The sequence below is a fragment of the Staurois parvus genome, unplaced genomic scaffold (genome assembly GCF_062004578.1).
Source record: "Staurois parvus isolate SC_StPar_1 unplaced genomic scaffold, SC_StPar_1.0 ptg000607l, whole genome shotgun sequence".
Classification (NCBI taxonomy): domain Eukaryota; kingdom Metazoa; phylum Chordata; class Amphibia; order Anura; family Ranidae; genus Staurois; species Staurois parvus.
Window position 1 is genome coordinate 2381353 of NW_028318403.1, and position 22295 is coordinate 2403647.

Below are 22295 nucleotides of genomic sequence, written 5' to 3' on the forward strand. Positions count from 1 at the left end.
GATGCACACATGTTGCAGAATATCACACAGGTCTGGTGTTACCAATACCAGGGCCGGGACGGGGTGAGCAGGAGGGGCGGCTGCCCTGAACGCAGTTGGGGGTTTGGAGGGTAGTGCTAGAAGGGGTGATTTGAAGGGGGATTTGTACTAGGAGGGTGGATTTGTGTTAGGAAGAGGAATTTGGGGGGTAGGATTTGTGCTAGTAGGGATGGTTGGGGGGATGTGTGATTGGAGGGGAAAATGAGGGAGGATCAGTGCTAGGAAAGGAGATTTGTGCTGGGAGAGGATTTTTGCTCAGAGAGGAGATTTGATGGGTACAGTATTTGTACTATGAGGGGAAATTTGTGTGTGTGGGGGGGGAGTTTTGAGCTGGGAGTTTGTACTGGAAGAGAGTACATTTTTTGTTTAGGGAGAATTTTGACTTGCAAAGAGAATTTTTTCTTAGGGGGTAATTGTAAAGATTGGTGCTTGAATTTTTTTTTGGAGGGGGGGAGGGGTTTTTTGCTGACGCACAATGCACATACATTTGGATGGGGGTGCTATTTGGCATCTTCACCCTGGGCACTAGATGACCTTGTCCTGGCACTGACCATCACATGCAGAAAACTGTAGTTACCTGCGTTTATCCACAAGGAAAGGCACAGGTAACTGTATATAGTGTGAACAGGCCCTAAAGGAGATTGTACAATCAGATTCTAACATGTGTGGGCAACTTAACTAAAACTTAGACGTGTGTTTAACACATTCTGTATGATAACATGGGGGGATCCCATCTCAATCCCCCACAGACAGCCTCTGGACTGGAGCAATGTTGTGACCATTATGATGGCTGGGCACATGACGCAGCATGCTGTGGGGTTTGGAGATAGGAGTTCTGCCTTATATTTGCCACTGGGGCCCTAGAAGATACATTACAGTATTTTCGCTTTCTTCCACTAAGTCGTGTTTTGTTTATTCTGTTCACTAGTCCTCTGAGGCATTGAGGTAGATGTCTGAATACACAAAGGAATCCTAAAATGAACACTGCCATGATGGAAATTTAAGAGTTGCCAACTTGTCTTAAGGCTTGTTCACACTTGACTACATTTCTAACCCCAAATACCAAACGCTCCTATAGCTTTAGTATGGGCGCTAATGAGCTTTAGTATGGGCATTAGACGGGCGTTAATGAACTTTAGTATGGGCATTAGACGGGTGTTAATGAACTTTAGTATGGGCATTAGACGGGCGTTAATGAACTTTAGTATGGGCATTAGATGGGCGTTAATGAACTTTAGTATGGGCATTAGGTGGGCGCTAATGAGCTTTAGTATGGGCATTAGACAGGTGTCAATGAGCTTTAGTATGGGCGTTAGACAAGCATTAATGAGCTTTACTATGGGCGTTAGACAGGCGCTAATGAGCTTTAGTATGGGCATTAGACAGGCGTTAATGAGCTTTAGTATGGGCATTGGACAGGCTTTAATGAGCTGTAGTATGGGCGTTGGACAGGCGTTAATAGGCTTTAGTATGGGCATTAGACAGGCCTCAATGAGCTTTAGTATGGGCATTAGGCGTTAATAGGCTTTAGTATGGGCATTAGACAGGCCTCAATGAGCTGTAGTATGGGCGTTAGACAGGCATTAATGGGCTTTATTATGAGCATTAGAAAGGCGTCAATGAGCTTTAGTATGGGCATTAGACGGGCGTTAATGAACTGTAGTATGGGCATTAGACAGGTGTCAATGAGCTTAGTATGGGCGTTAGACAGGCGTTAATGAGCTTTAGTATGGGTGTTAGACAGACTTTGATGAGTTTTAGTATGGGCGTTAGACAGGCGTTAATGGGCTTTAGTATGGGCGTTAGACAGGCGTTAATGGGCTTTAGTATGGGCGTTAGACAGGCGTTAATGAGCTTTAGTATGGGCGTTAGACAGGCGTTAATTGGCTTTAGTATGAGCGTTAGGCGTTAATTGGCTTTAGTATGAGCGTTAGGCGTTAATTGGCTTTAGTATGGGTGTTAGACAGGTGTTAATGAGCTTTAGCATGGGCGTTAGACAGGCATTAATGGGCTTTAGTACAAGCATTAGACTGGCTTTTTACAAGCATTAAAAACGCTCCCCAAACCCCCTATGTGCAGTTTTGATGCGTTTGACAATCATTAAAACCACACCACATACTAAACAAACTGTAATGTTATTTACGTGCCATAATCACACAGCAAATGCCTGCAAATACCTGCCAGTGCGTTTAAGGAGCTTCACAATAGACTTGCATGAAAGGCATTGAAAGGCTTCAAACTCATACTGACACGAGAAGAGGCTTCAGTTTCAATGCGACGCAATGCTAAGGCTTCTTGTTTTGATAATGTGAACAGCACTGTGTGCTGCCCATAGTATCATTTGCATAGGTGTTTGAGAAGCGTTAAAAACTCCTCTCAAATGCCTGCATTCAATGCCAGTGTGAACTAGGCCTTACTGACTATTACTGACTTGTCTTTTATGATACATGTAGTTATTAGTGCGTTACGGCCCTGGAACAAGCATGTGCCTTCCAGCTCAGTGACTCATCAAGCAATAGTGGCCAGGGGTGGACTGACAACTCATGGGGCCCCCGGGCAGTAAGAGATAATGGGGCTCCCTGTGCCCCTGCCTACACTCAAGACATACACACACACCACCCTAGGTGTAAGGAAGGGGAGGTAAAGAGAGAGGAAAGAAGGGGAGGTAAAGAGAGAGGAAAAAAGGGGAGGTAAAGAGAGAGGAAAAAAGGGGAGGTAAAGAGAGAGGAAAAAAGGGGAGGGAAAGAGAGAGGAAAAAAGGGGAGGGAAAGAGAGAGGAAAAAAGGGGAGGGAAAGAGAGAGGAAAGAAGGGGAAGGAAGGAAATGAAAGGAGGGGAGGGAGGAAAGGATGAAGGGAGGGGATGGAGGAAGGAAGAAAAGGGAGGGAGGGAATGGATGGTGTAAGGAGGGAAGTGGATGGAGGAAGGAATGAAGGAAAGGGAGGGAAGGAAGGACGGGAGAGAGGAAGGAAGGAAATGAAAGGTGGGGTGGGAGGAAAGAATGAAGGGAGGGAAGGGAGGGAGGAAGGAAAGAAGGAATGAAGGGGGGTAGGAAGGAAGGACTGAAGGAAGGAGAGGGAGGGGGGGAAGGAAGAAAGGAATGATTGAAGGACGAGGAGGGAAGGAAAAAATGAAGGGAGGGGATAGAGGAAGGAATGAAGGCAAGGAAGAAAAGGGAAGGAGGGAATGGAGGAAGGAAGGAAGAAAGGAAGAAAATGGATGGAGGAAGGAATGAAGGAAGGTGAGGGAAGGAAGGAGGGGAGGGAGGAAGGAAGGAAGAAAAAGGAGGGAGGAAATGGATGAAGAAAGGAAGGAAAGAAAGAAGGGGAGGGGAGGAAGGGAGAGCGAAAGGAAGGAAAGTAGAGAGGGAGGGAAGGAAGGGGAGGGAGGAAAGGAAGGAAGGGGAGGGAGGGAAGGAAGGAAGGGGAGGGAAAGAAGGGGAGGGAAGGAAGGGGAGGGAAGGAAAAAATGAAGGGAGGAGATGGAGGTAGCGAATGGATGAAGGAAGGAAGGAAATTGATGGAGGAAAGAATGAAGGAAGGGGAGGGAAGGAAGGAAGGTGAAGGAAGGAGGAAGGACAGAATGAAGGAAGGGGAGGGAAGGAAAAAAGGAAGGGAGGAAGGAAGGATGGAAGGAAGGAAATTAAAGGAGGGGAGGGAGGGAGGGAAGAATCAAGGAAGGGGATGGGGGAAGGAAGAAAAGGCAGGGTGGGAGGGAATGGATGGAGGAAGGAAGGAATGGATGGAGGAAGGGATGAAGGAAGGGGAGGGACAGAAGGAAGAAATGATGGGAGGGAGGAAGGAAGGAAGAAAAGGGAATGGCTAGAGAAAGGAAGAAAGGGAAGGGAAGGAAGAAAAGGGAGGGAGGGAATGGATGGAGGAAGGAAATGGATGAGGAAAGAATGAATGAAAGGGAGGGAAGGAAGGAGGGGAGGGACAGAAGGAAATGAAAGGAGGGGAGGGAGGGAGGAAGGAAGGAAGGAAATGAAAGGAGGGGAGGGAGGAAAGAATGAAGGGAGGGAGGAAGGAAGGGAGAAAGGAAGGTGAGGAATGAATGATTGAAGGACAAGGAAGGAGGGAGGAAATAAAATGAAGGGAGGGGATAGAGGAAGGAATGAAGGTAAAGAAGAAAAGGGAGGGAGGGAATGAAGGAAGGAAGGAAGACAATGGATGGAGGAAGGAATGAAGGAAGGGAAGGGGAAGAAGGAGGGGAGGAAGGAGGGGAGGGAGGAAGGAGGGGAGGAAGGAGGGGAGGGAGGGAGGGAGGGAGAGAGGAAGGAAGGAAGGAAGAAAAAGGAGGGATGAAATGGATGAAGGAAGGAAGGAAAGAAGGGGAGGGAGGGAGAGTGGAAGGGAGGGAAGGAAGGAAAGAATGAAGGGAGGGGATGGAGGAAGGAAAAGTCCACCCCTGGTAGTGGCTGTTCTAGTAATTCTTTCCTTGCAGGTCCCTTTAGGGTTCACAGCTAGACAAAGCCTGCAGTAATATATAAATACAATTTTAGGAACGTATCACTTATGCGCTGTCAATTTATGCAGTGCTCTACATACACACTATATTGCCAAAAGCATTGGGCCAGCCCTCTATAATTATTGGATTCAGGTGTTCCAATCACCTCCATGGCCACAGGTGTATAAAATCAAGCACCTAGGATTGCAGACTGTTTCTACAAACATTTGTGAAAGAATAGGTCGCTCTCAGAAGCTCAGTGAATTCAAGCGTGGTAACGTGATTGGTTGCCACCTGTGCAATAAGTCCATCCGTGAAATTTCCTTGCTACTAAATATTCAATAGAGTCAATAGCTAAAGACCTCCAAACAACAGTACATAGAGAGCTTCATGGAATGGGTTTCCATGGCCGAGCAGCTGAATCCAAGCCTTACATCACCAAGTGCAATGCAAAATGTCGGATGCTGTGGTTTAAATAACTCCAACATTGCACTCTAGAGAAGTGGAGACGTATTCTCTGGAGTGATTAATCACTCTTCACTGTCAGGCAATCCGATGGACATGTCCGGGTTTGGCGGTTGCCAGGAGAACGGTACTTGCCTGACTTCATTGGGCCAAGTGTAAAGTTTGGTGGAGGGGGGATTATGGTGTGGGGATGCTGTTCAGGGGTTGGTCTTGGCCCCTTAGTTCCAATGAAGGGAACTCTTAAGGTGTCAGCATGCCAAGACATTTTGACAATTTCATGCTCCCAACTCTGTGGGAACAGTTTGGGGATGGCCCCTTCCTCTTACAACATGACTGCACACCAGTGCACAAAGCAAGGTCCATAAAGACATGGATGAGCACGGTTAGGGTGGAGATGCCTGACCTCACAAATGCGCTTCTGGAAGAATGGTCAAATATTCCCATAGGCACACTCCTAAACCTTGTGGACAGCCGTCCCAGAAGAGTTGAAGCTGTTCTAGCTGCAAAGGGTGGACCAACTCAATATTGAACCGTACGGACTAAGACTGGGATGCTATTAAAGTTCATGTGCGTGTAAAGGCAGGTGTCCCAATACTTTTGGCAATACAGTGTATATTGTATGTTCACATCAGTCCCTGCCTTATAATCTCAAGGTCCCTAATTCACATTCATACATACGCATACTGGGACCAATTTAAATAGGAGCCAATTAACCTACCAGTATGTTTTTGAGGAGTGGGAGGAAACCCACACAGGGACAGAGAAAATATGCAAACTTTGTACAGGTAATGCCATGTTTGGGATTCGAACTGACATCCCTAGTACTGCTAGGCAGAAGTGCTAACCACTTAGCCACTGTGCAGCTCAAAGGGAAGAAAAACTATGCACATTTGTGCAAATCCTTTTCTAGGAAATGTTATCCCATTATGTTGTATGACACATACAACATCCAAAACATTTGTAGGTTTGGGTGGACATTGTGGACACAGTGATTTCAGTTGTGCCTGCTCCCAGAAGGCCACATAGAAGGTATTATTATTAATATTATTATACAGGATTTATATAGCGCCAACAGTTTGCTCAGTGCTTTACAATATAAAGGGGGACAATACAGCAACAATACAGTTCAATACAAGAGAGCTAGGAGGGCCCTGCTCCTTGGAGCTTACAATCTAAGGTATTGCTGTCTCATAACTGTTTCATCTGGGCATTAAAGAGGTCATTGGGTGTATATGATGCCATGATCTGCTTGGCATCGTCAGACAATTTTGGCAGAACTGGAAATCGTATTTAACAAAGTACATGGTTGGGAAGATACTGGAGAGTTTAATAAAAGACCACATAGATTAGTTCTTGCTGGAAAAATATATTTTAAGCAACAGACAGCATGCATTCATGAAAGACAGAAGTTGCCAAACAAATCTGATTTCTTTTTATGAGGCGTTGAGCAAAACCTTGGACAGAGGGGTGGCAGTGGACGTGGTATACTAGGATTTTGCAAAAGCGTTTGACACAGTTCCCCACACATGGCTAATGTGTAAGGTAAAGTCTATGGGCTTGGAAAAATCTGTATGTAAATGTATAGAAAACTGGCTAAAAGATCGTATTCAGAGAGTAGTGGTTAATGATTCATACTCTGAATGGTCTAGGGTTGTCAGTGGTGTACCCCAAGGTTCAGTGTTGGGACCATTACTTTTTAATATATTTATAAAAATATAGTGTCTGGGATTAAAAATCCCATTTCAGTGTTTGCAGATGACACCAAACTGTGCAGTGCAATAACGTCCTTACAGGATGTCTTCAACTTACAAGCCGACCTCAATGCACTGTTTCATTGGGCAACTGAATGGCAAATGAGGTTTAATGTTGATAAATGTAAGGTTATGCACTTGGGGGCTAAGAATATGCATGCATCATATATACTAGGGGGGAGTACAACTGGGGGAATCAATGGTGGAGAAGAATCTGGGAGTTCTGGTAGATCACAAGCTTTATAATGGCATGCAATGCCAAGCTGCGGTTTCTAAAGCGAGCAAAATCCTCTCTTGTATTAAAAGAGGTATAGACTCCAGAGTGAGAGATATCATATTACCCTGGTACAAATCATTAGTAACACCTCATCTGAAAACGTTTTGGACACCAATTCACAAAAAGAACATTGGGGAACTGGAGAAAGTACAGAGAACGGTAACCAAACTGATAAGAGGCATGGAGGAGATCAGCTATGAGGAATGATTAGAGGAACTGAATTTATTCTTTCTTGAGAAGAGGAGATTAAGGGGGGATATGATCAACATGTATAAATACATCAGTGGTTCATATAGTGAACTCGGCGTGGAGCTATTCACCCTGAGGTCATCACAGAGGACAAGGGGGCACTCTTTACGTCTGGAGGAAAATAAATTTAATCTCCAAAACGGAAAGGTTTCTTCACAGTGAGAGCTGTGAAAATGTGGAATAGACTCCCTCAAGAGTTGGTTCCGGCCAGCTCAGTGGATTGCTTCAAAAAAGGCCTGGATTATTTCTTAGATACACAGAATATAACTGGATACTAACATTTATAGGTAAAGTTGACCCAGGGAATATCCTATTGCCTCTCGGGGGATCAAGAAGGAATTTTTTTCCCCTGCAGGAGCAAATTTAATCATGCTTTGCTGTTTTTTTTTTACCTATCTCTGAATCAACTGTGGGTATAGGATTATAACTTTTTTTTTTTTTAATGGTTGAACTGGATGGACTTTTGTCTTTTTTCAGCCAGACTAACTATGCAACTATGTAACAAAGATGTTCACTTCGTTCTTTTTTTTTTCTTTAGGGCACTTTTATCATCACAGATCTGTCCTCATTGCACTATGATGAGAGTATTTGGAAGTATCCTTATGAGTTTAATCCAGACAACTTTCTGAACAAGGATGGAGAGCTGATGAAAGCAGAATCCTTCCTACCTTTCTCTGCTGGTAAAATTGGTCACAAAATATATGGTGACACTGTGTCACCTTGTTAAAGACATAGCTGTATTTAGACATCTTGCTCACCATTTATAGACATGGCTGGTGCAAGGATATTTGTCCACACAGGTGAAGGTGCATTCATTAGTATGAGATCTAGAGCTCTCAGTGAAATAGTGGTACATACAGGTGAAACGCGAAAAATTAGAATATCGTGCAAAAGTTCATTTATTTCAGTAATGCAACTTAAAAGCTGAAACTAATATATGAGATAGACTCATTACATGCAAAGCAAGATAGTTCAAGCCGTGATTTGTCATAATTGTGATGATTATGGCTTACAGCTCATGAAAACCCCAAATCCACAATCAAAGAAAATTAGAATATTGTGAAAAGGTGCAATATACTAGGCTCAAAGTGTCCCACTCTAATCAGCTAATTAAACCATAACACCTCCTGAGCCTTTAAATGGTCTCTCAGTCTGGTTCAGTAGGAATCACAATCATGGGAAAGACTGCTTACCTGACAGTTGTGCAGAAAACAATCATTGACACCCTCCATAAGGAGGGAAAGCCTCAAAAGGTAATTGCAAAAGAAGTTGGATGTTCCCAAAGTGCTGTATCAAAGCACATTAATAGAAAGTTAAGTGGAAGAAAAAGGTGCACAAGCAGCAGGGATGACCGCAGCCTGGAGAGGGTTGTCAGGAAAATGCCATTCAAAAGTGTTGGGGACTTTCACAAGGAGTGGAGTGAGGCTGGAGTCAGTGCATCAAGAGCCACCACACACAGACAGATCCTGGGCATGGGCTTCAAATGTCGTCCTCTTGTCAAGTCGCTCCTGAACAACAAACAACGTCAGAAGGGTCTTACCTGGGCTAAACAAAAACAGACCTGGTCTGTTGCTCAGTGGTCCAAAGTCCTCTTTTCTGATGAGAGCAACTTTTGCATCTCATTTGGAAACCAAGGACCCAGAGTATGGAGGAAGAATGGAGAGGCACACACTGCAAGATGCTTGAAGTCCAGTGTGAAGTTTCCACAGTCTGTGTTGATTTGGGGAGCCATGTCGTCTGCTGGTGTTGGTCCACTGTGCTTCATTAAGTCCAGGGTCAACACAGCCGTCTACCCGGTGATTATGGAGCACTTCATGCTTCCTTTCGCAGACGAGCTTTATGGGTATGCTGACGTCATTTTCCAGCAGGACTTGGCACCTGCCCACACTGCCAAAAGCACCAAAACCTGGTTCAATGACCGTGGGATTACTGTGCTTGATTAGCCAGCAAACTCGCCTGACCTGAACCCCATAGATTCTATGGGGCATTGCCAAGAGAAAGATGAGAGACATGAGACCGAACAATGCAGACGAGCTGAACGCCGCTATTGAAGCATCCTAGTCTTCCATAACACCTCAGCAGTGCCACAGGCTGATAGCTTCCATGCCATGTCACATTGAGGCAGTAATTGCTGCAAAAGGGGCCCAAACCAAGTACTGAGTACCTATGCATGCTTATACTTTTCAGAGGTCCAATATTGCTCTATGTACAATCCTTGTTTTATTGATTGCATGTAATACTCTAATTTTCTGAAATTGTGGATTTGGGGTTTCCATGAGCTGTAAGCCATAATCATCACAATTATGACAAATCACGGCTTGAACTATCTTGCTTTGCATGTAATGAGTCTCATATATTAGTTTCACCTTTTAAGTTGCATTACTGAAATAATGAACTTTTGCACTATATTCTAATTTTTCGAGTTTCATCTGTATATATGCGACTTCATGGAAGAAGACCCACTTCAGTGAGGCCACATATATGTGTACTGTTCTGCTCTGATCAGCAGGGGATCTGTCCGGGAACCTCTATCAAGAGCAGGGAACAGCAACATACACGGTAAAAGGCTACAAGAATATATTGACTAGAATAATCATTTAAATATGGAAAACAGAACACTCTGGGAGCTAGATTTTACTCATGTATATGTATCAGAACCTTTATGCAAGGTAGTTTTATTACTCAGGATATTTCTGTCAACAGGATCCTGAGTATAAGCATCAGTAAATTAGGATGTCCATGTGCAAGGTGCTTTAGGTTGGTACTGTATCTCTCCTCCTCTCCCTCCCACTCAATTCTTTAGCTGCTGCAGGGGAACCACATGGGGATTGGTTAAAGTAATTGTGTGTATAATTCCTGTCTTGACCAAGAAGCAAAGCATCAAGACCACAGATTTATAGAGGTTGTGGGGGGGGGGGGGGTAAAAGCACAGCTCAATCACTGCAGGGTTTACTGCCCCCCCATCTCACAATTGAACAAGTCCTAAGAGCACATTCACATAGGTACTTTGACTGTTTGAATGAGTTGTTTGTTCAGGTGGCTGAAGCCACCTATTAATGTATGGGAATGTAGTAGTTGTACGAATACAGCTGCAGGTCCTAATTTGACAGATGTGCAGGTGTAGGTGCGTATTAATTACTGCAACCACATGTCTGTCAAATTAGGGCCTGCAGCTGTGTCCCCATAGTGTAGCATAGTTGCTCTGTCTCCATTGTGTAACATAGACTGCCTGTACACATCTCCAGCCACATAAACAACCTGCATATTCACACTGTACAGGCCACAGCACCCATGAGAATGAGCCTCAAGATCTCAATCACACACAGAGTTTAACCACCTCCCGCCCGCCATATAGTCCAATGACGGGCGCAAGTTGGTTCTCTCGTCAAATAGGCCGTGATATCTAACAGCAGCCCTGCCTACATTATTACTCCCTTCATTACTTCCATATTCATCTTTAGATTATGCTGCATGTAATCTTATGATTTGTCTAGCAGTCTGGGAGACACTCAAACCTGAGAAGTCAGTTTTGGGTGAACCTAAAGAATATCTAAACCCAAGAAAAAAAATGTAATGTATTGCAGCTTACCAGTCCTTGGATGTGGTGGCTGTGTTAGTCTACATTCTCTTTTTTTGGGGGGGCAAAGTACATTTTCTACACGTACAAAAAATATTTACTGATTTTGCCAAATTCTTGTGTTCTGAACTAATATTTCAAACAATTGTATCACCTTACCTAGCTATGTTTTGTGAAGTACTGAACCATTCTTATCTATGTAATGGAAAAAAGTAGAGGAAGAGGTGTTTGTAGTACAAACCTAGCTCACCAGCTTAGGATGACAACACTGTGCCTTCATAGATAAAGTGTCTTGAATAAGTGTTGTCACTCAAGGATGAGAATTGTGATACTGTCAGGATAATCAGGTAAAAATAGAGGATAAAAACCCTGAAAAAGACAACAACTAATCTAAGGACTGGTAAGCTACAACAACATGTTACACTTGCATTGTTGTTTGTTTGCATTTAAATAATTTTGACCCTTCCTGTTTATGAAGCTAGAAGATGCTCTGTATAGATAGTCCTACTTTTCTTTAGTGTGTCTTTAGTTTCTGTTGTGAGCACATGCAATTGCTGGAGCTATACATACTCAGATCCTTTGACCTATCTGATGTTCATCTGTTATGATCTGCACAAGTGTTTGGATTAAAACTATATAAATATAATCTTCAAGATGTCATTTGGATCAAATCACTGTCTGCCAAAATACTAAGACAGTAAGTTAAGCTATTTCACCACAACTGGATCAATTATAGGGGTCACACTTCCAGTGCTTAGATAGCAGAACATGCACTATATTAAATATTTGGTTTTGGCTTTAGATAAACTTTAACGACGAGTGCAGAGTGTATTGATTAGCAAATATCTACTGCAATCAGTCAACTTTCAGCATGTCAGCTTCAAGTTCTCAGAAATGTAAATATGTTTTCTGCTGTGTACAAACTCATCTTCATAATATCCCTAGAGATTAGTTAGTTTAATAGCTGCACAACTTAATTGATAATGGTTTTCATAAGGCTTACAAATATTTAATGCAGCTAGTGGAAGCACACAGACATTGCGTAAACAGATTTTAAAGGGATATTGGATGCATTATTTAAATGAACAAGTGGAATATGTTCTTGAATGAGTAACCTGTGACCCCAATCCCATCCATACAAAGGATCCAATTTTCTTTGCTGCTGAGTCAGTGTACTAGATCATCCGTTTTCTTTTAATGCAGTGTTTATTATAAGTAAGATAGATATTATCATTTAGAAAGAAAAAAAACATTCAGATCTTGACCAGCATAAATCATCTACTTTCAGGGTATTTCGATCAATTACCAGAATGAGTTGGTGCTGGGCATGAATTGGTTGAAGTGTTGTACTATTCATTAGCCACGGTTGGCAGACATTTCCTAATAAATATTTGTGTGGGTCAGGTTGGTCTTTATGATTAATATGGCAATTTATTTCTGCTATATACAGTGCATCCAGAAAGTATTTCCAACGCTTAACTTTTGCCACATTTTGTTATGTTACAGCCTTATTCCAAAATAGATTAAATGTGTTTTTTTCCTCAACATTCTACAAATACTACAATACTCTATAAGGACAACATGAAAGAAGTTCATTTTGAAATCTTTGCAATTTATTAAAAATAAAAAACTAAGAAAAAAAAACACATGTACATAAGTATTCACAATCTTTGCTCAATACTTTGTTGAAGCACCTTTAGCACCAATTACAGCCTCAAGTTGTTTTGAGTATGATGCTACAAGCCTGGCACACCTATTTTTGGCCAATTTCTCCCATTCTTCTTTGCAGTACCCCTCAAGCTCCATCAGGTTGGATGGGGAGCGTCGGTGCACAGCCATTTTCAGATCTCTCCAGAGATGTTCAATTGGGTTCAAGTCTGGGCCACTCCAGAACATTCACAGAGTTAGCCACTGCTTTGTTATGTGGGCTGTGTGCTTAGGGTCGTTGTCCTGTTGAAAGATGAACCAGTGCCCCAGTTTAAGGTCCAGAGCGCTCTGGAACAGGTTTTCATCAAGGATGTTTCTGCACATTGCTGCATTCATCTTTCCTTCGATCCTGACTAGTCTCCCAGTTCCTGCCGCTGAAAAACATCCCCACAGCATGATGCTGCCACCGCCATGCTTCACTGTAAGGATGGTATTGGCCAGATAGTGAGCGTTGCCTGGTTTCCTCCAGACATGACACTTTGCATTCAGGCCAAAGAATTCAATCTTTGTTTCATCAGACCAGAGAATTTTGTTTCTCATGGTCTGAGAGTCCCTCAGGTGCTTTTTGGCAAACTCCAGACGGGCTGCCATTTGCCTTTTACTGAGGAGTGGCTTCCGTCTGGCCACTCTACCATACAGGCCTGATTAGTGGAGTGCTGCAGAGATGGTTGTTCTTCTGGAAGGTTCTCCTCTCTCCAGAGAGAAATGCTGGAGCTCTTTCAGTGACCATCGGGTGCTTGGTTACCTCCCTGGCTAAGACCCTTCTCCTTCAATCGTTCATTTTGGCTGGGTGGATGGCTATGGATGATGGAGGTCACTATGCTCTTTTGGACCTTCAATGCTGCAGACATTGTTCTGTACCCTTCCCTAGATCTGTGTCTGGATACAATCCTGTCTTGGAGGTCTACGGACAATTGCTTGGACTTCATGGCTTGGTTTGTGGTCTGGCATGCACTGTTAACAGTGGGACCTTATATAGACAGGTTTATGCCTTTCCAAATCATGTCCAATCAACTACATTTCCCACAGGTGGACTCCAATCAAGTTGTGGAAACATCTCAAGGATGATCAGTGGGAACAGGATGCACCAGAGCTCAATTTTGAGTATCATGGCAAAGACTGTGAATACTTATGTACATGTGTTTTTTTTTTTTCATTTTTTTTTTTTAATAAATTGCAAAGATTTCAAAACGAACTTATTTCACATTGTCATTATGGGGTATTGTTTGTAGAATGTTGAGGGAAAAAATGAATTTAATCCATTTTGGGATAAGCCTGTAACATAATAAAATGTGGAAAAAGTTAAGCACTGTGAATACTTTCTGGATGCACTGTATTAGCATTTTATATGCTATACAAGACGCCTTGATTTTTGATTCTCTTGTATCTACTGACAATTTATACTAACATAAATGCAAGCTGCATACAGTATTTTCACATCAAAAGTTGAATGTTTGTCTATGCACACTTCATTATTATACTTGCCATTTGCTGATAAACATTATTATTACCAATGTCACCTTTGTAAATATTTACACAGATTTCCTATACATATAAAGATAAAATTTGCATTGCTTCATTTAAGGAGACTACCTTATGGATCTCACTAAGTATTAATTAGTACTCTCTACATTGCATAAAAAGTTGGCAAATCTCAGTAATGCTATGACAATTGGGGAGAACAATGTCCAATTCCCGGGAATGACTAAAATCAATCTTTAAATAGCTAATTCTGGACAAAAGTTAGAATTGCTTCCTAATTTACCTTAATTTGTATACTCTGCATTCCACTCTACTCCACTGGAGCCAGATTCCACAGAGCTCCTCATACATAGGGTGGGTAGACTTGATTTCTGAAGCCTGGGTAACTTGCTCCCCTTCTATGTTTAATCTTTCACAAAATTAGAGTGAAACCTTCAGTGCAGGTTTGGATGCAATTGGTGGCTAATTTTATATACTATATATGCAAAGGTTGACCATCATACCATTATGGGCTTGTTTGACATTTAATTCCAAAACCACAGGCATAAATATCCCCCCCCCCCTTCTCTACGGAAATAATGCCTGAACTCTTCTGGTAAGGTTTTCCACAAAATCTTACAGTGTATTGGAATTGGTGCCCATTTGGCCTTAACTGAACTAATGTCAGATGAGAAGACATGGCTCACAGTCTGTGTTCCAATGCATTCCAAAGGTGTTTAGCAGGGCTAAGGCTGGGCCTCATAGCAGGCAAATCAAGTTTTTCCTCTCTAAACTCTTCAAACCATGTCTTTATGGAGCTGGCTTTGTGCACAGGAACACAGTCATACTGTTGACTCGAGGCTAAAAAAACACAGTTGCCTAAACTGTGTAGCATTACCATACCCTTCACTGTCAACACCTGAATTCAATCATTTGAAGGGATGTCCACAAACCTTTGACCATAGAGTTCTCATGAGGCTTTTTTAATGTGACAGATTGCAAGCAACCTGTATGTTGGGGAATATCTCTCAGAATACTGGGAAGGGGGGGGGGGGTGTTAGGTTGGACTGTTCCCTGACAATGCCTGGATATAAAACCAAAGCCCTCAACAGGTATGCTGTGTTCCCTGTATGTATTTCAAAGGTTGACCAAAATGATATTTACATTTAATCCATATAATGGAATTATTCTGTTTTGCCCATTCATACATAGTCATGCTGAGAAAAAAAAAGAGAATTAAGAAACAGGAAGCACTTTCCTATTTTTGTAAGGGTCAAATGGCAGTTTGTATTTGGGATGCTTAATGCTATCATGCTTTCTGTTATATCGTAAATATGGGTGTACTATGAAACATGGTCCAAAAAAGTAGACTATGCATTTACCTAAAATTTTTATAATAAACAATAAAGTTAAAGGGTTGTCAAAACCAGACATGAGCTGTGGAAGGATAGTCAGCACTGGGATGGAGTTTGTGTGGATTGCTATCCATAACCTACCTTACTCAACATTTCTGGGTAACAATACTGCATCTTTATTTAGCTAATTTCCTCAAAATTATTCCACATCATGTTTCTGCACATCATACATACAAGTACCTCACATACTCCTCTACAGAGCTGGTCTTCTCTGAACTACTCTTAACTCAGAAGATTTAGGTTTTCATAATATCCAAGTAAAACAATGCATAATTTTTCAGACAAGCATACTCTTGCCCAGGGGCAGACTGACCATTTGGAAACTCGGGCACTGCCCGAGGGCCCGGGGTCAGTAGGTGGCCCCATGAGATGCCCCTGGTACCTTTTTCATAGGCTTTTTTGAGTTTGGGCAAGGACACAGGGGCCCCATGATCCCCTATTGCCCGGGGGCCCCATGAGTTGTCAGTCCGCCCCTACTCTTGCCCCTTCGAGCTTCAAGTAGTTGTAAAGGTAAAAGGTTTTCCCCTTAGCGCATTCTCTGCATTAAGATAAAAAAACTTTCAAAATCTTCTCTCCCACAGCCTCCCCCCAAACACTTACCTGAGCCTGATCACCATCCAGAATTGTGCCCGTCTGCAGCAGCTCTTCTCTGCTCTCTCTTCTCACAGGAGACTCAGCAGCAGTCAATCAAATCCTATAAGCAGAGAGTGAGGGACGGGCTGAGCCTTGCTATGTGTGTCAATAGAGGCACACAACCTGGCTTGAGATTGGGGCCTCACAGGTGCCACCATAGAAAGTGGCAGGGACAGTGGGGGAACTCAGAGAAGAGGAGAAGCCAAGACCACTGGTGGGGGACCACAGAGGGGGAGGTTCAGGACCCCAGAAGAGGAAGAGGTAAAGTGATGGTAAAAGTTATACTTTTACCATTGCTTTAATGTATTTATCAATGTTCTGGTCACTCACATTTAAATTACATGTAAAAATAAAGTGCAGAGCAACAAAATTTTAAATCTATAAGTACTGTGAATGTGTCACGTGAACAACTTACGTGTATTTATGTATTAAAAACAATGGTGTTGATTTACTAAAACTGGAGATTGCAAAATCTGGTGCTGCTGTGCATGGTAGCCAATCAACGTCTAACTTCAGCTTGTTCAATTAAGCTTTGACAATAAAACCTGGAAGCTGGTTTCTTTGCACAGAGCTGCACCAGATTTCATACTCTCCAGGTTTAGTAAATCAACCCCAATATGTTCAGTATATCTCTCCCCTATACCAGACCATGTATCCTAAAATTAGTAAGTGAATAGAAAGTGACTTTCCAATTCAACACTGTGTATCAATAAAGTCCGCTATTCCTCCAAGCTGGGTCAGTAAGATGTGGGAACACATAATGGTGTTTTAGCTGCAACAACAAATAGTGGTATTTAATTCATATTTTGGTTTATTTGTAATTGGTTTTCTTTATTTGTGTCTTAGTGTCACTCACAAACTCAAACTTTACTACTATGCAATAATAATGATTTTCCTCTCTTTCAGGTCCTCGAGTTTGCCCCGGGGAGAATCTGGCCCGAATGGAGCTCTTCCTTTTCTTTACTGCTATGTTAACACACTTTGAATTCCACTGGCCAGACCCCAAGTCTCCCCCAGATCTCACCCCAGTATTTGGAATCTCTCAGGCTCCTAAGCGTTTCAAGATGAGGCTGGTTCCTCGCACCTAAAACTCATCTGGAGCTGAGAAATGCGCACAATGAAACATTTGAGTGTCACATCCTTCATAATGCACTCGGACTCAGCGTGCTATGGAACATACTGATGACTGTTTCTATTTTTTTTTATTTGCACTATACAGCTACTGTGTTGTTTACAGATTGCTACTGTTAAATATATTTTTTTCTCAAGGGTAAAGGGTAAATTCTGTTTGCAAAGTCCTTTAAAAGAAAAGTTAATTTAAAACAAAAACAGCCCACCCAACAGGGCTGCTTAAAAAAATAAAACAATAAATAAATATTTAAATTTAAAAAAAAATGGTAAAAAAAATACCAAAAATAAAAAACTACTGACACCATCCACTGCTCTACTGACCCTGTCTTCTGCCATACTGACAAAGTCCACTTCCTACTGACACCATCCACTGCTCTACTGACCCTGTCTTCTGCCATACTGACAAAGTCCACTCCCTACTGACACCATCCACTGCCTTACTGACACCAATCTCTGCCTTACTGACAAGTCTGCTGCTTTACTGACACCATTCACAGCCTTATTGGCACCATTCACTGCCCTACTGACCCTGTCTACACACTGGCCACTGCCCTATTTGCACCACCCATGGCTTTACTGACACCATCCACTGCCCTATTGACACTGTTTACACATTCTCCCCTTCCCTACTGAATCCAGCCTCTGCCCTACTGACAAATCTACCGCTTTACAGACAGAATCCACTGCCCTACTTACAAGTCCACTGCTTTACTTATAAAGGAAGAGATACTCCTGCAATACCTTCAGTGTAACTATGTAGTAGATAGTAAAAGTGTGCAGCTGCTAGCACCAAACATTGTGTTCCCACAACATAATCATAAATAAACCAATAAACTTAATGCTGTGCTGCTAATGTGAAACATATGTACCAAATAATCAAACAAATATATATAAAATCATCAAATGTTCATACTTCATAATAACATATATATATATAATGATGTATGCACATTTTTATGCACATTTTATGATTTTATATGTAATTGTTTGATTATTTGGTAAATATGTTTCACATTAGCAACGCAGCATTAAATTTATTGGTTTATCCACTGTTTTACTGACACCATCCACTGCCCTACTGACACTGTCCACACACTGTCCACTGACACCATCCACTGCCCTATTGACACTGTCCACACACTATCCACTGCCCCACTGACACTGTCCACTTTTGAGGTAGGCTGTTTGTTTTTTTACAATGACAATTGTTTTATTATATTTTTCCTTACAGTTTAGTTAAACCTGGCTAGTTAACCTTTTTGAAAAAAAAGGTGTCAAACCCCGGTGATCTTTGATCTCTTTCATGTTGTTCAGGTAGTTCTCCTCCTCTCAAAGATTGCCTATCCCTGATCCAGTGCATTCAAAAGAATTGGAGAGGTATGTCAAAATGTGGATAGTTTCTCCAAAGCCTTTTGAATTACCCTCTTATTATGCAAATAAAGATCTGAAATAACTCTTTAGCCACGTGGAGTATCTTGACGTATGGCGGGAGTATCTTGGCGTGTAGTAGAAGCGGCGGGTGGTAGTGGGGGGGGGGGGGGGCCAGGTCAACTTTTGTTCTCAATAACTGGTCACAAAACAGTCAAGAGCAATACACATCTGTGGGTCTGGTGTTATCTATACTACAATTAAATATTTAAACAGCTAGAAACCAACCAATCCTATATTACCAGGTTCAGCAGGCTAATAAAACACATTAAATCTCGTAAGCAATATATGCATCCAATTTAGATAATGTATCAATTCTGTCAAACTCTTATTCTGTTCAGTAATATGATGGTTGTCAGACTGTGAAACCTGTTTAGATGGAAACAAAGATATAGTTAGGGTAATGGGCATATTAAAACACTTCAAAGCCCCTTTAGTACAACCTTTAGACCTTTTATTTGGCTGTATTATGTCACCAAATGCCCTCTCCAGAGACCAGGAAAGATGACTGCATTTTCTGCTCCGTAGCTCTCATTTGCCATTAAAAACAACTAAGAATACTGAGAGAGTCACGTTTTTGAGAGCCAGTGACTCTGAAACACCAGACTGGACATACTTTGAAAATGAATTAGGCTCTGCACAAAACCAAAGACCAGGTGAACTGTGCTCAGTACTTTTCACTTTTAATCCTGTTTATTTTACTGTTGCTTTTTATCTGCTTTGTTTTTTAATAAAAATTATATTTAAAATTGTTAGTATTTTTTAATGCTCTAATCAGAAATTAAAGGAACTTTTTGCCACTTTGAAGAAAACTATTAGGCCCCTTTCAGATGTGACAGACCCTTCAGCAGATCTGCCTGCTCATCAGGGGATCTCTCCGCTGACACCCGCTGGTCCATAGAGGTCTATGGATGGTCCGATCGGGTCCACCTGAAAAACTGACAGGACCGTCAGTGTGAAAGGGGCCTTATATTGCAAACTCTGTCACAGTTCTGATTTCTGTCCAGGCCATGATTGATACATACATTTCTTTTAAAAGATCATTTATTTTAAAGGGGCAGCTGCTTTGTCTGTGCATGTGTGTGTAAAGGTGGTGGAGTGTAATTGTCACCCAAATCCATTTCTTTGGAAGTTGGGATAGTTGGGGCATATGTATTCATAACAGTAATCTGTAGATTAACATTCTTTGACTTGCGCAGTCCTAAAAGAACATTACTTTATGTTCTTTTCACAACCACCCTCTGATAAAGAAATCAACATCCTACTTATGATAGCTTACTTAGAAGAGCAGAGCAACAAAGGAAACGTAAAGATTAGAAAGTTGAGTAATTAGCACTGCTGGTAATTCTGGATTTGACCATCTGATTAACCCAGAGGCTTTTATACTCCAATTCTGGCAGTTGCCATGGAGGACCCTACCAAACATGAACATTTTACATATTAAAGTGATACTAAATGTTCAGATTTGAAAGCTGTTTGCTCTGGGGACACTCGTGCTTTCTCGTTCCATAGCCACCTCTGTGTGTCTATAAGACTCACAGAGTTCCCTACCCTGCTCCCTCCTCACTAGCTGTGATTGACAGCAGCAGGAGCCAATGAAGTTCTCAGAATCAATCAACTTCATCTAAATAGTTGATTGACAAAGTTTTGCAACATCCCTGTTTGACAAAAGTGTCAAGGTCCTACCTTTTCCCTGAGGTTATGTTACTCCATGTGCTGGCGTCCATCTTGGATTCTGCTGTGCATGGTGGGAATCCTTTTATGCCTTCAGGTCTCTGAGGTCCATCCCTTAGAGGGGTGTGGCTGATGACATATAAGCCTGTGGCCCGCACATGCTCTTTGCACTTGTGTCTTGTGTCTTTGTGTTGCTATTACTCTGTTCTGACTCTCGTGACTCTCCTGGTATCTGATTCGGCTTGTGACTCGACTATTCTTTGTATTCTCCTTTGATCTGACCTTCTGTTGCTGAACCCGGCTCGTGACCTGTGATTCTCGTCTGCTGTCCTGTACTGTTTTGTCCTGTTGTTGTTGACCCGGCCTGTCTGACTACTCTTTTGTCTCTTCCACCAGCTACACGCCATTGGCGGTGGCCATTACCGCAGCTGAGGTGTCTCGGGGGTCGCGACCTGGTTCCTGGCTGCGTCAAGTCCATCCCCACCATCAGGGGCCCTGGTGAAGGGCAGCCTGGGACTTAGACTCTGCGCCCTGGGGGACTTCGGTCTGTGGGTGGTGGTTGTCGTCAGCCAGTGCGTTACATTGTTAGGCCTGCCTGTCCGTTCCTCGGCCCCTGCCCTGACAAAAAGTCAATCTAACAATCGAATTCTGTCAAATAAGGATCAAAATTCGGTTGAATTTCAATCCACCCCTGGCAAGCCTAAAGTTGATCTCCAGGTTTCCTGTCACTTTCGATAGTTCTTGGTCCAAACGAACCATTCCTGCACTAACTGCTGCATTGGCTCTAAGCACTGTATGAATTGTATGTAGTTTCAGCTAAGTACAGTAAACATTGTTAGGTTCCGGCTGTGAGACAGAGACTTCTTGTCTCTTGCCCAGAAGAAAATAGTCGGCCTGAGCGGTGTTCAGCCATTTATAGCCCACTTTATATTCTGTGAATGCATACAAAGCTTCCTGTGATTGGCCGAGTCGGAGATTGTGATCTCATCAAAATAATGTCCCACAATACTATTCCATCAACAATCAGGTTGTCCAGCAATGCAGGTTCTTGTTTATAACACGAAAGATGACCCGTCAAAAGCGAAATGGCGAACGTGTGCAACAGTCTGATCCTGAAGGACTCAACAATGCAAATGATAGCTCCTGGCTAAATATAAACAAAGGGAAGATGTCTGGTGACATCGAACAAATTTGGTGGCCAGCCTCTTTGCAACCAATGACAATAAGCAGCCTACACAGCTGGAAGAACTCATTTATTGGCAGTATAATTACCGCCAATATAATAATAATTTTCTGCTGCAGAAGCAGCAGGGTGTTCATGGTGGTAAACCGGCCAAATTTTGGGTTTATCCATGAACACAAAATATGTATATATTGTGTTTGCAGACCAGACACTGTGTGACATATATCCTAATCCCTATGAAACAGCACATACATCAAAGAAATACTAAGAAGCCATAGAGTTTTTAAAGAACATAAAGATACCACAATAACACTGATATAAGAACCAAGAAATTGTATTTTTTACCTAGATAAAAAGGCTCAAAAAGCCCTTACAAAAACCATTAACATATGTCTGTCTGTTTGGTTCACAATGATGGACAGATCCAAAAAAATCCATATGTAAGCTTGACTGGTTTCGAATGATCTTCTTCAGAAATACATGTGAATGGAATCAATACAATTTGCTTGTCTAAAACCACAAAAGTACAAAAACAGCTGGAATCCACATCATGGGTAATGTTATCATCCCACAGGGAAAGTTCAATATGGAGAGACAAAAAGCCACTATTTAAATCTTATGTAGTCTCAGGAGGTCAAAAAGGGTACTTGCGTCAACATTCAGCCCTGGTTCGCACTGATGCGGTGTGGAATTTGCAGTGTTTTCTGTGCGAATTCCACACCGCATCAGAATCGCACCGGTTCATGCGAATGGTATGTATGCTAAGTTAACACCCCGAAAGCGGTCCGTAAAACACGGTGCGATATGCAGAGTCAGGTCACATAGGTGTGAATACCAATATGATCCAATTCTAGTGCGGA

At 42.2% G+C, this 22295-nt stretch overlaps 1 protein-coding gene across 1 annotated transcript in view; it reads left to right on the top strand.

The window, feature by feature from the left end:
- Positions 1–19327, top strand: part of LOC149449705 (cytochrome P450 2D15-like) — a 61406-nt gene extending 42079 nt beyond the window's left edge. Inside the window, exons 8-9 of the mRNA XM_089692867.1 lie at positions 7765–7906; positions 16926–19327. Of these exons, the coding sequence (XP_089548993.1) occupies positions 7765–7906; positions 16926–17107 (324 nt within the window). The 3' untranslated portion in view covers positions 17108–19327. The remainder of the gene's footprint in view (positions 1–7764; positions 7907–16925) is intronic.
- The last annotated feature ends 2968 nt before the right edge of the window (positions 19328–22295 follow it).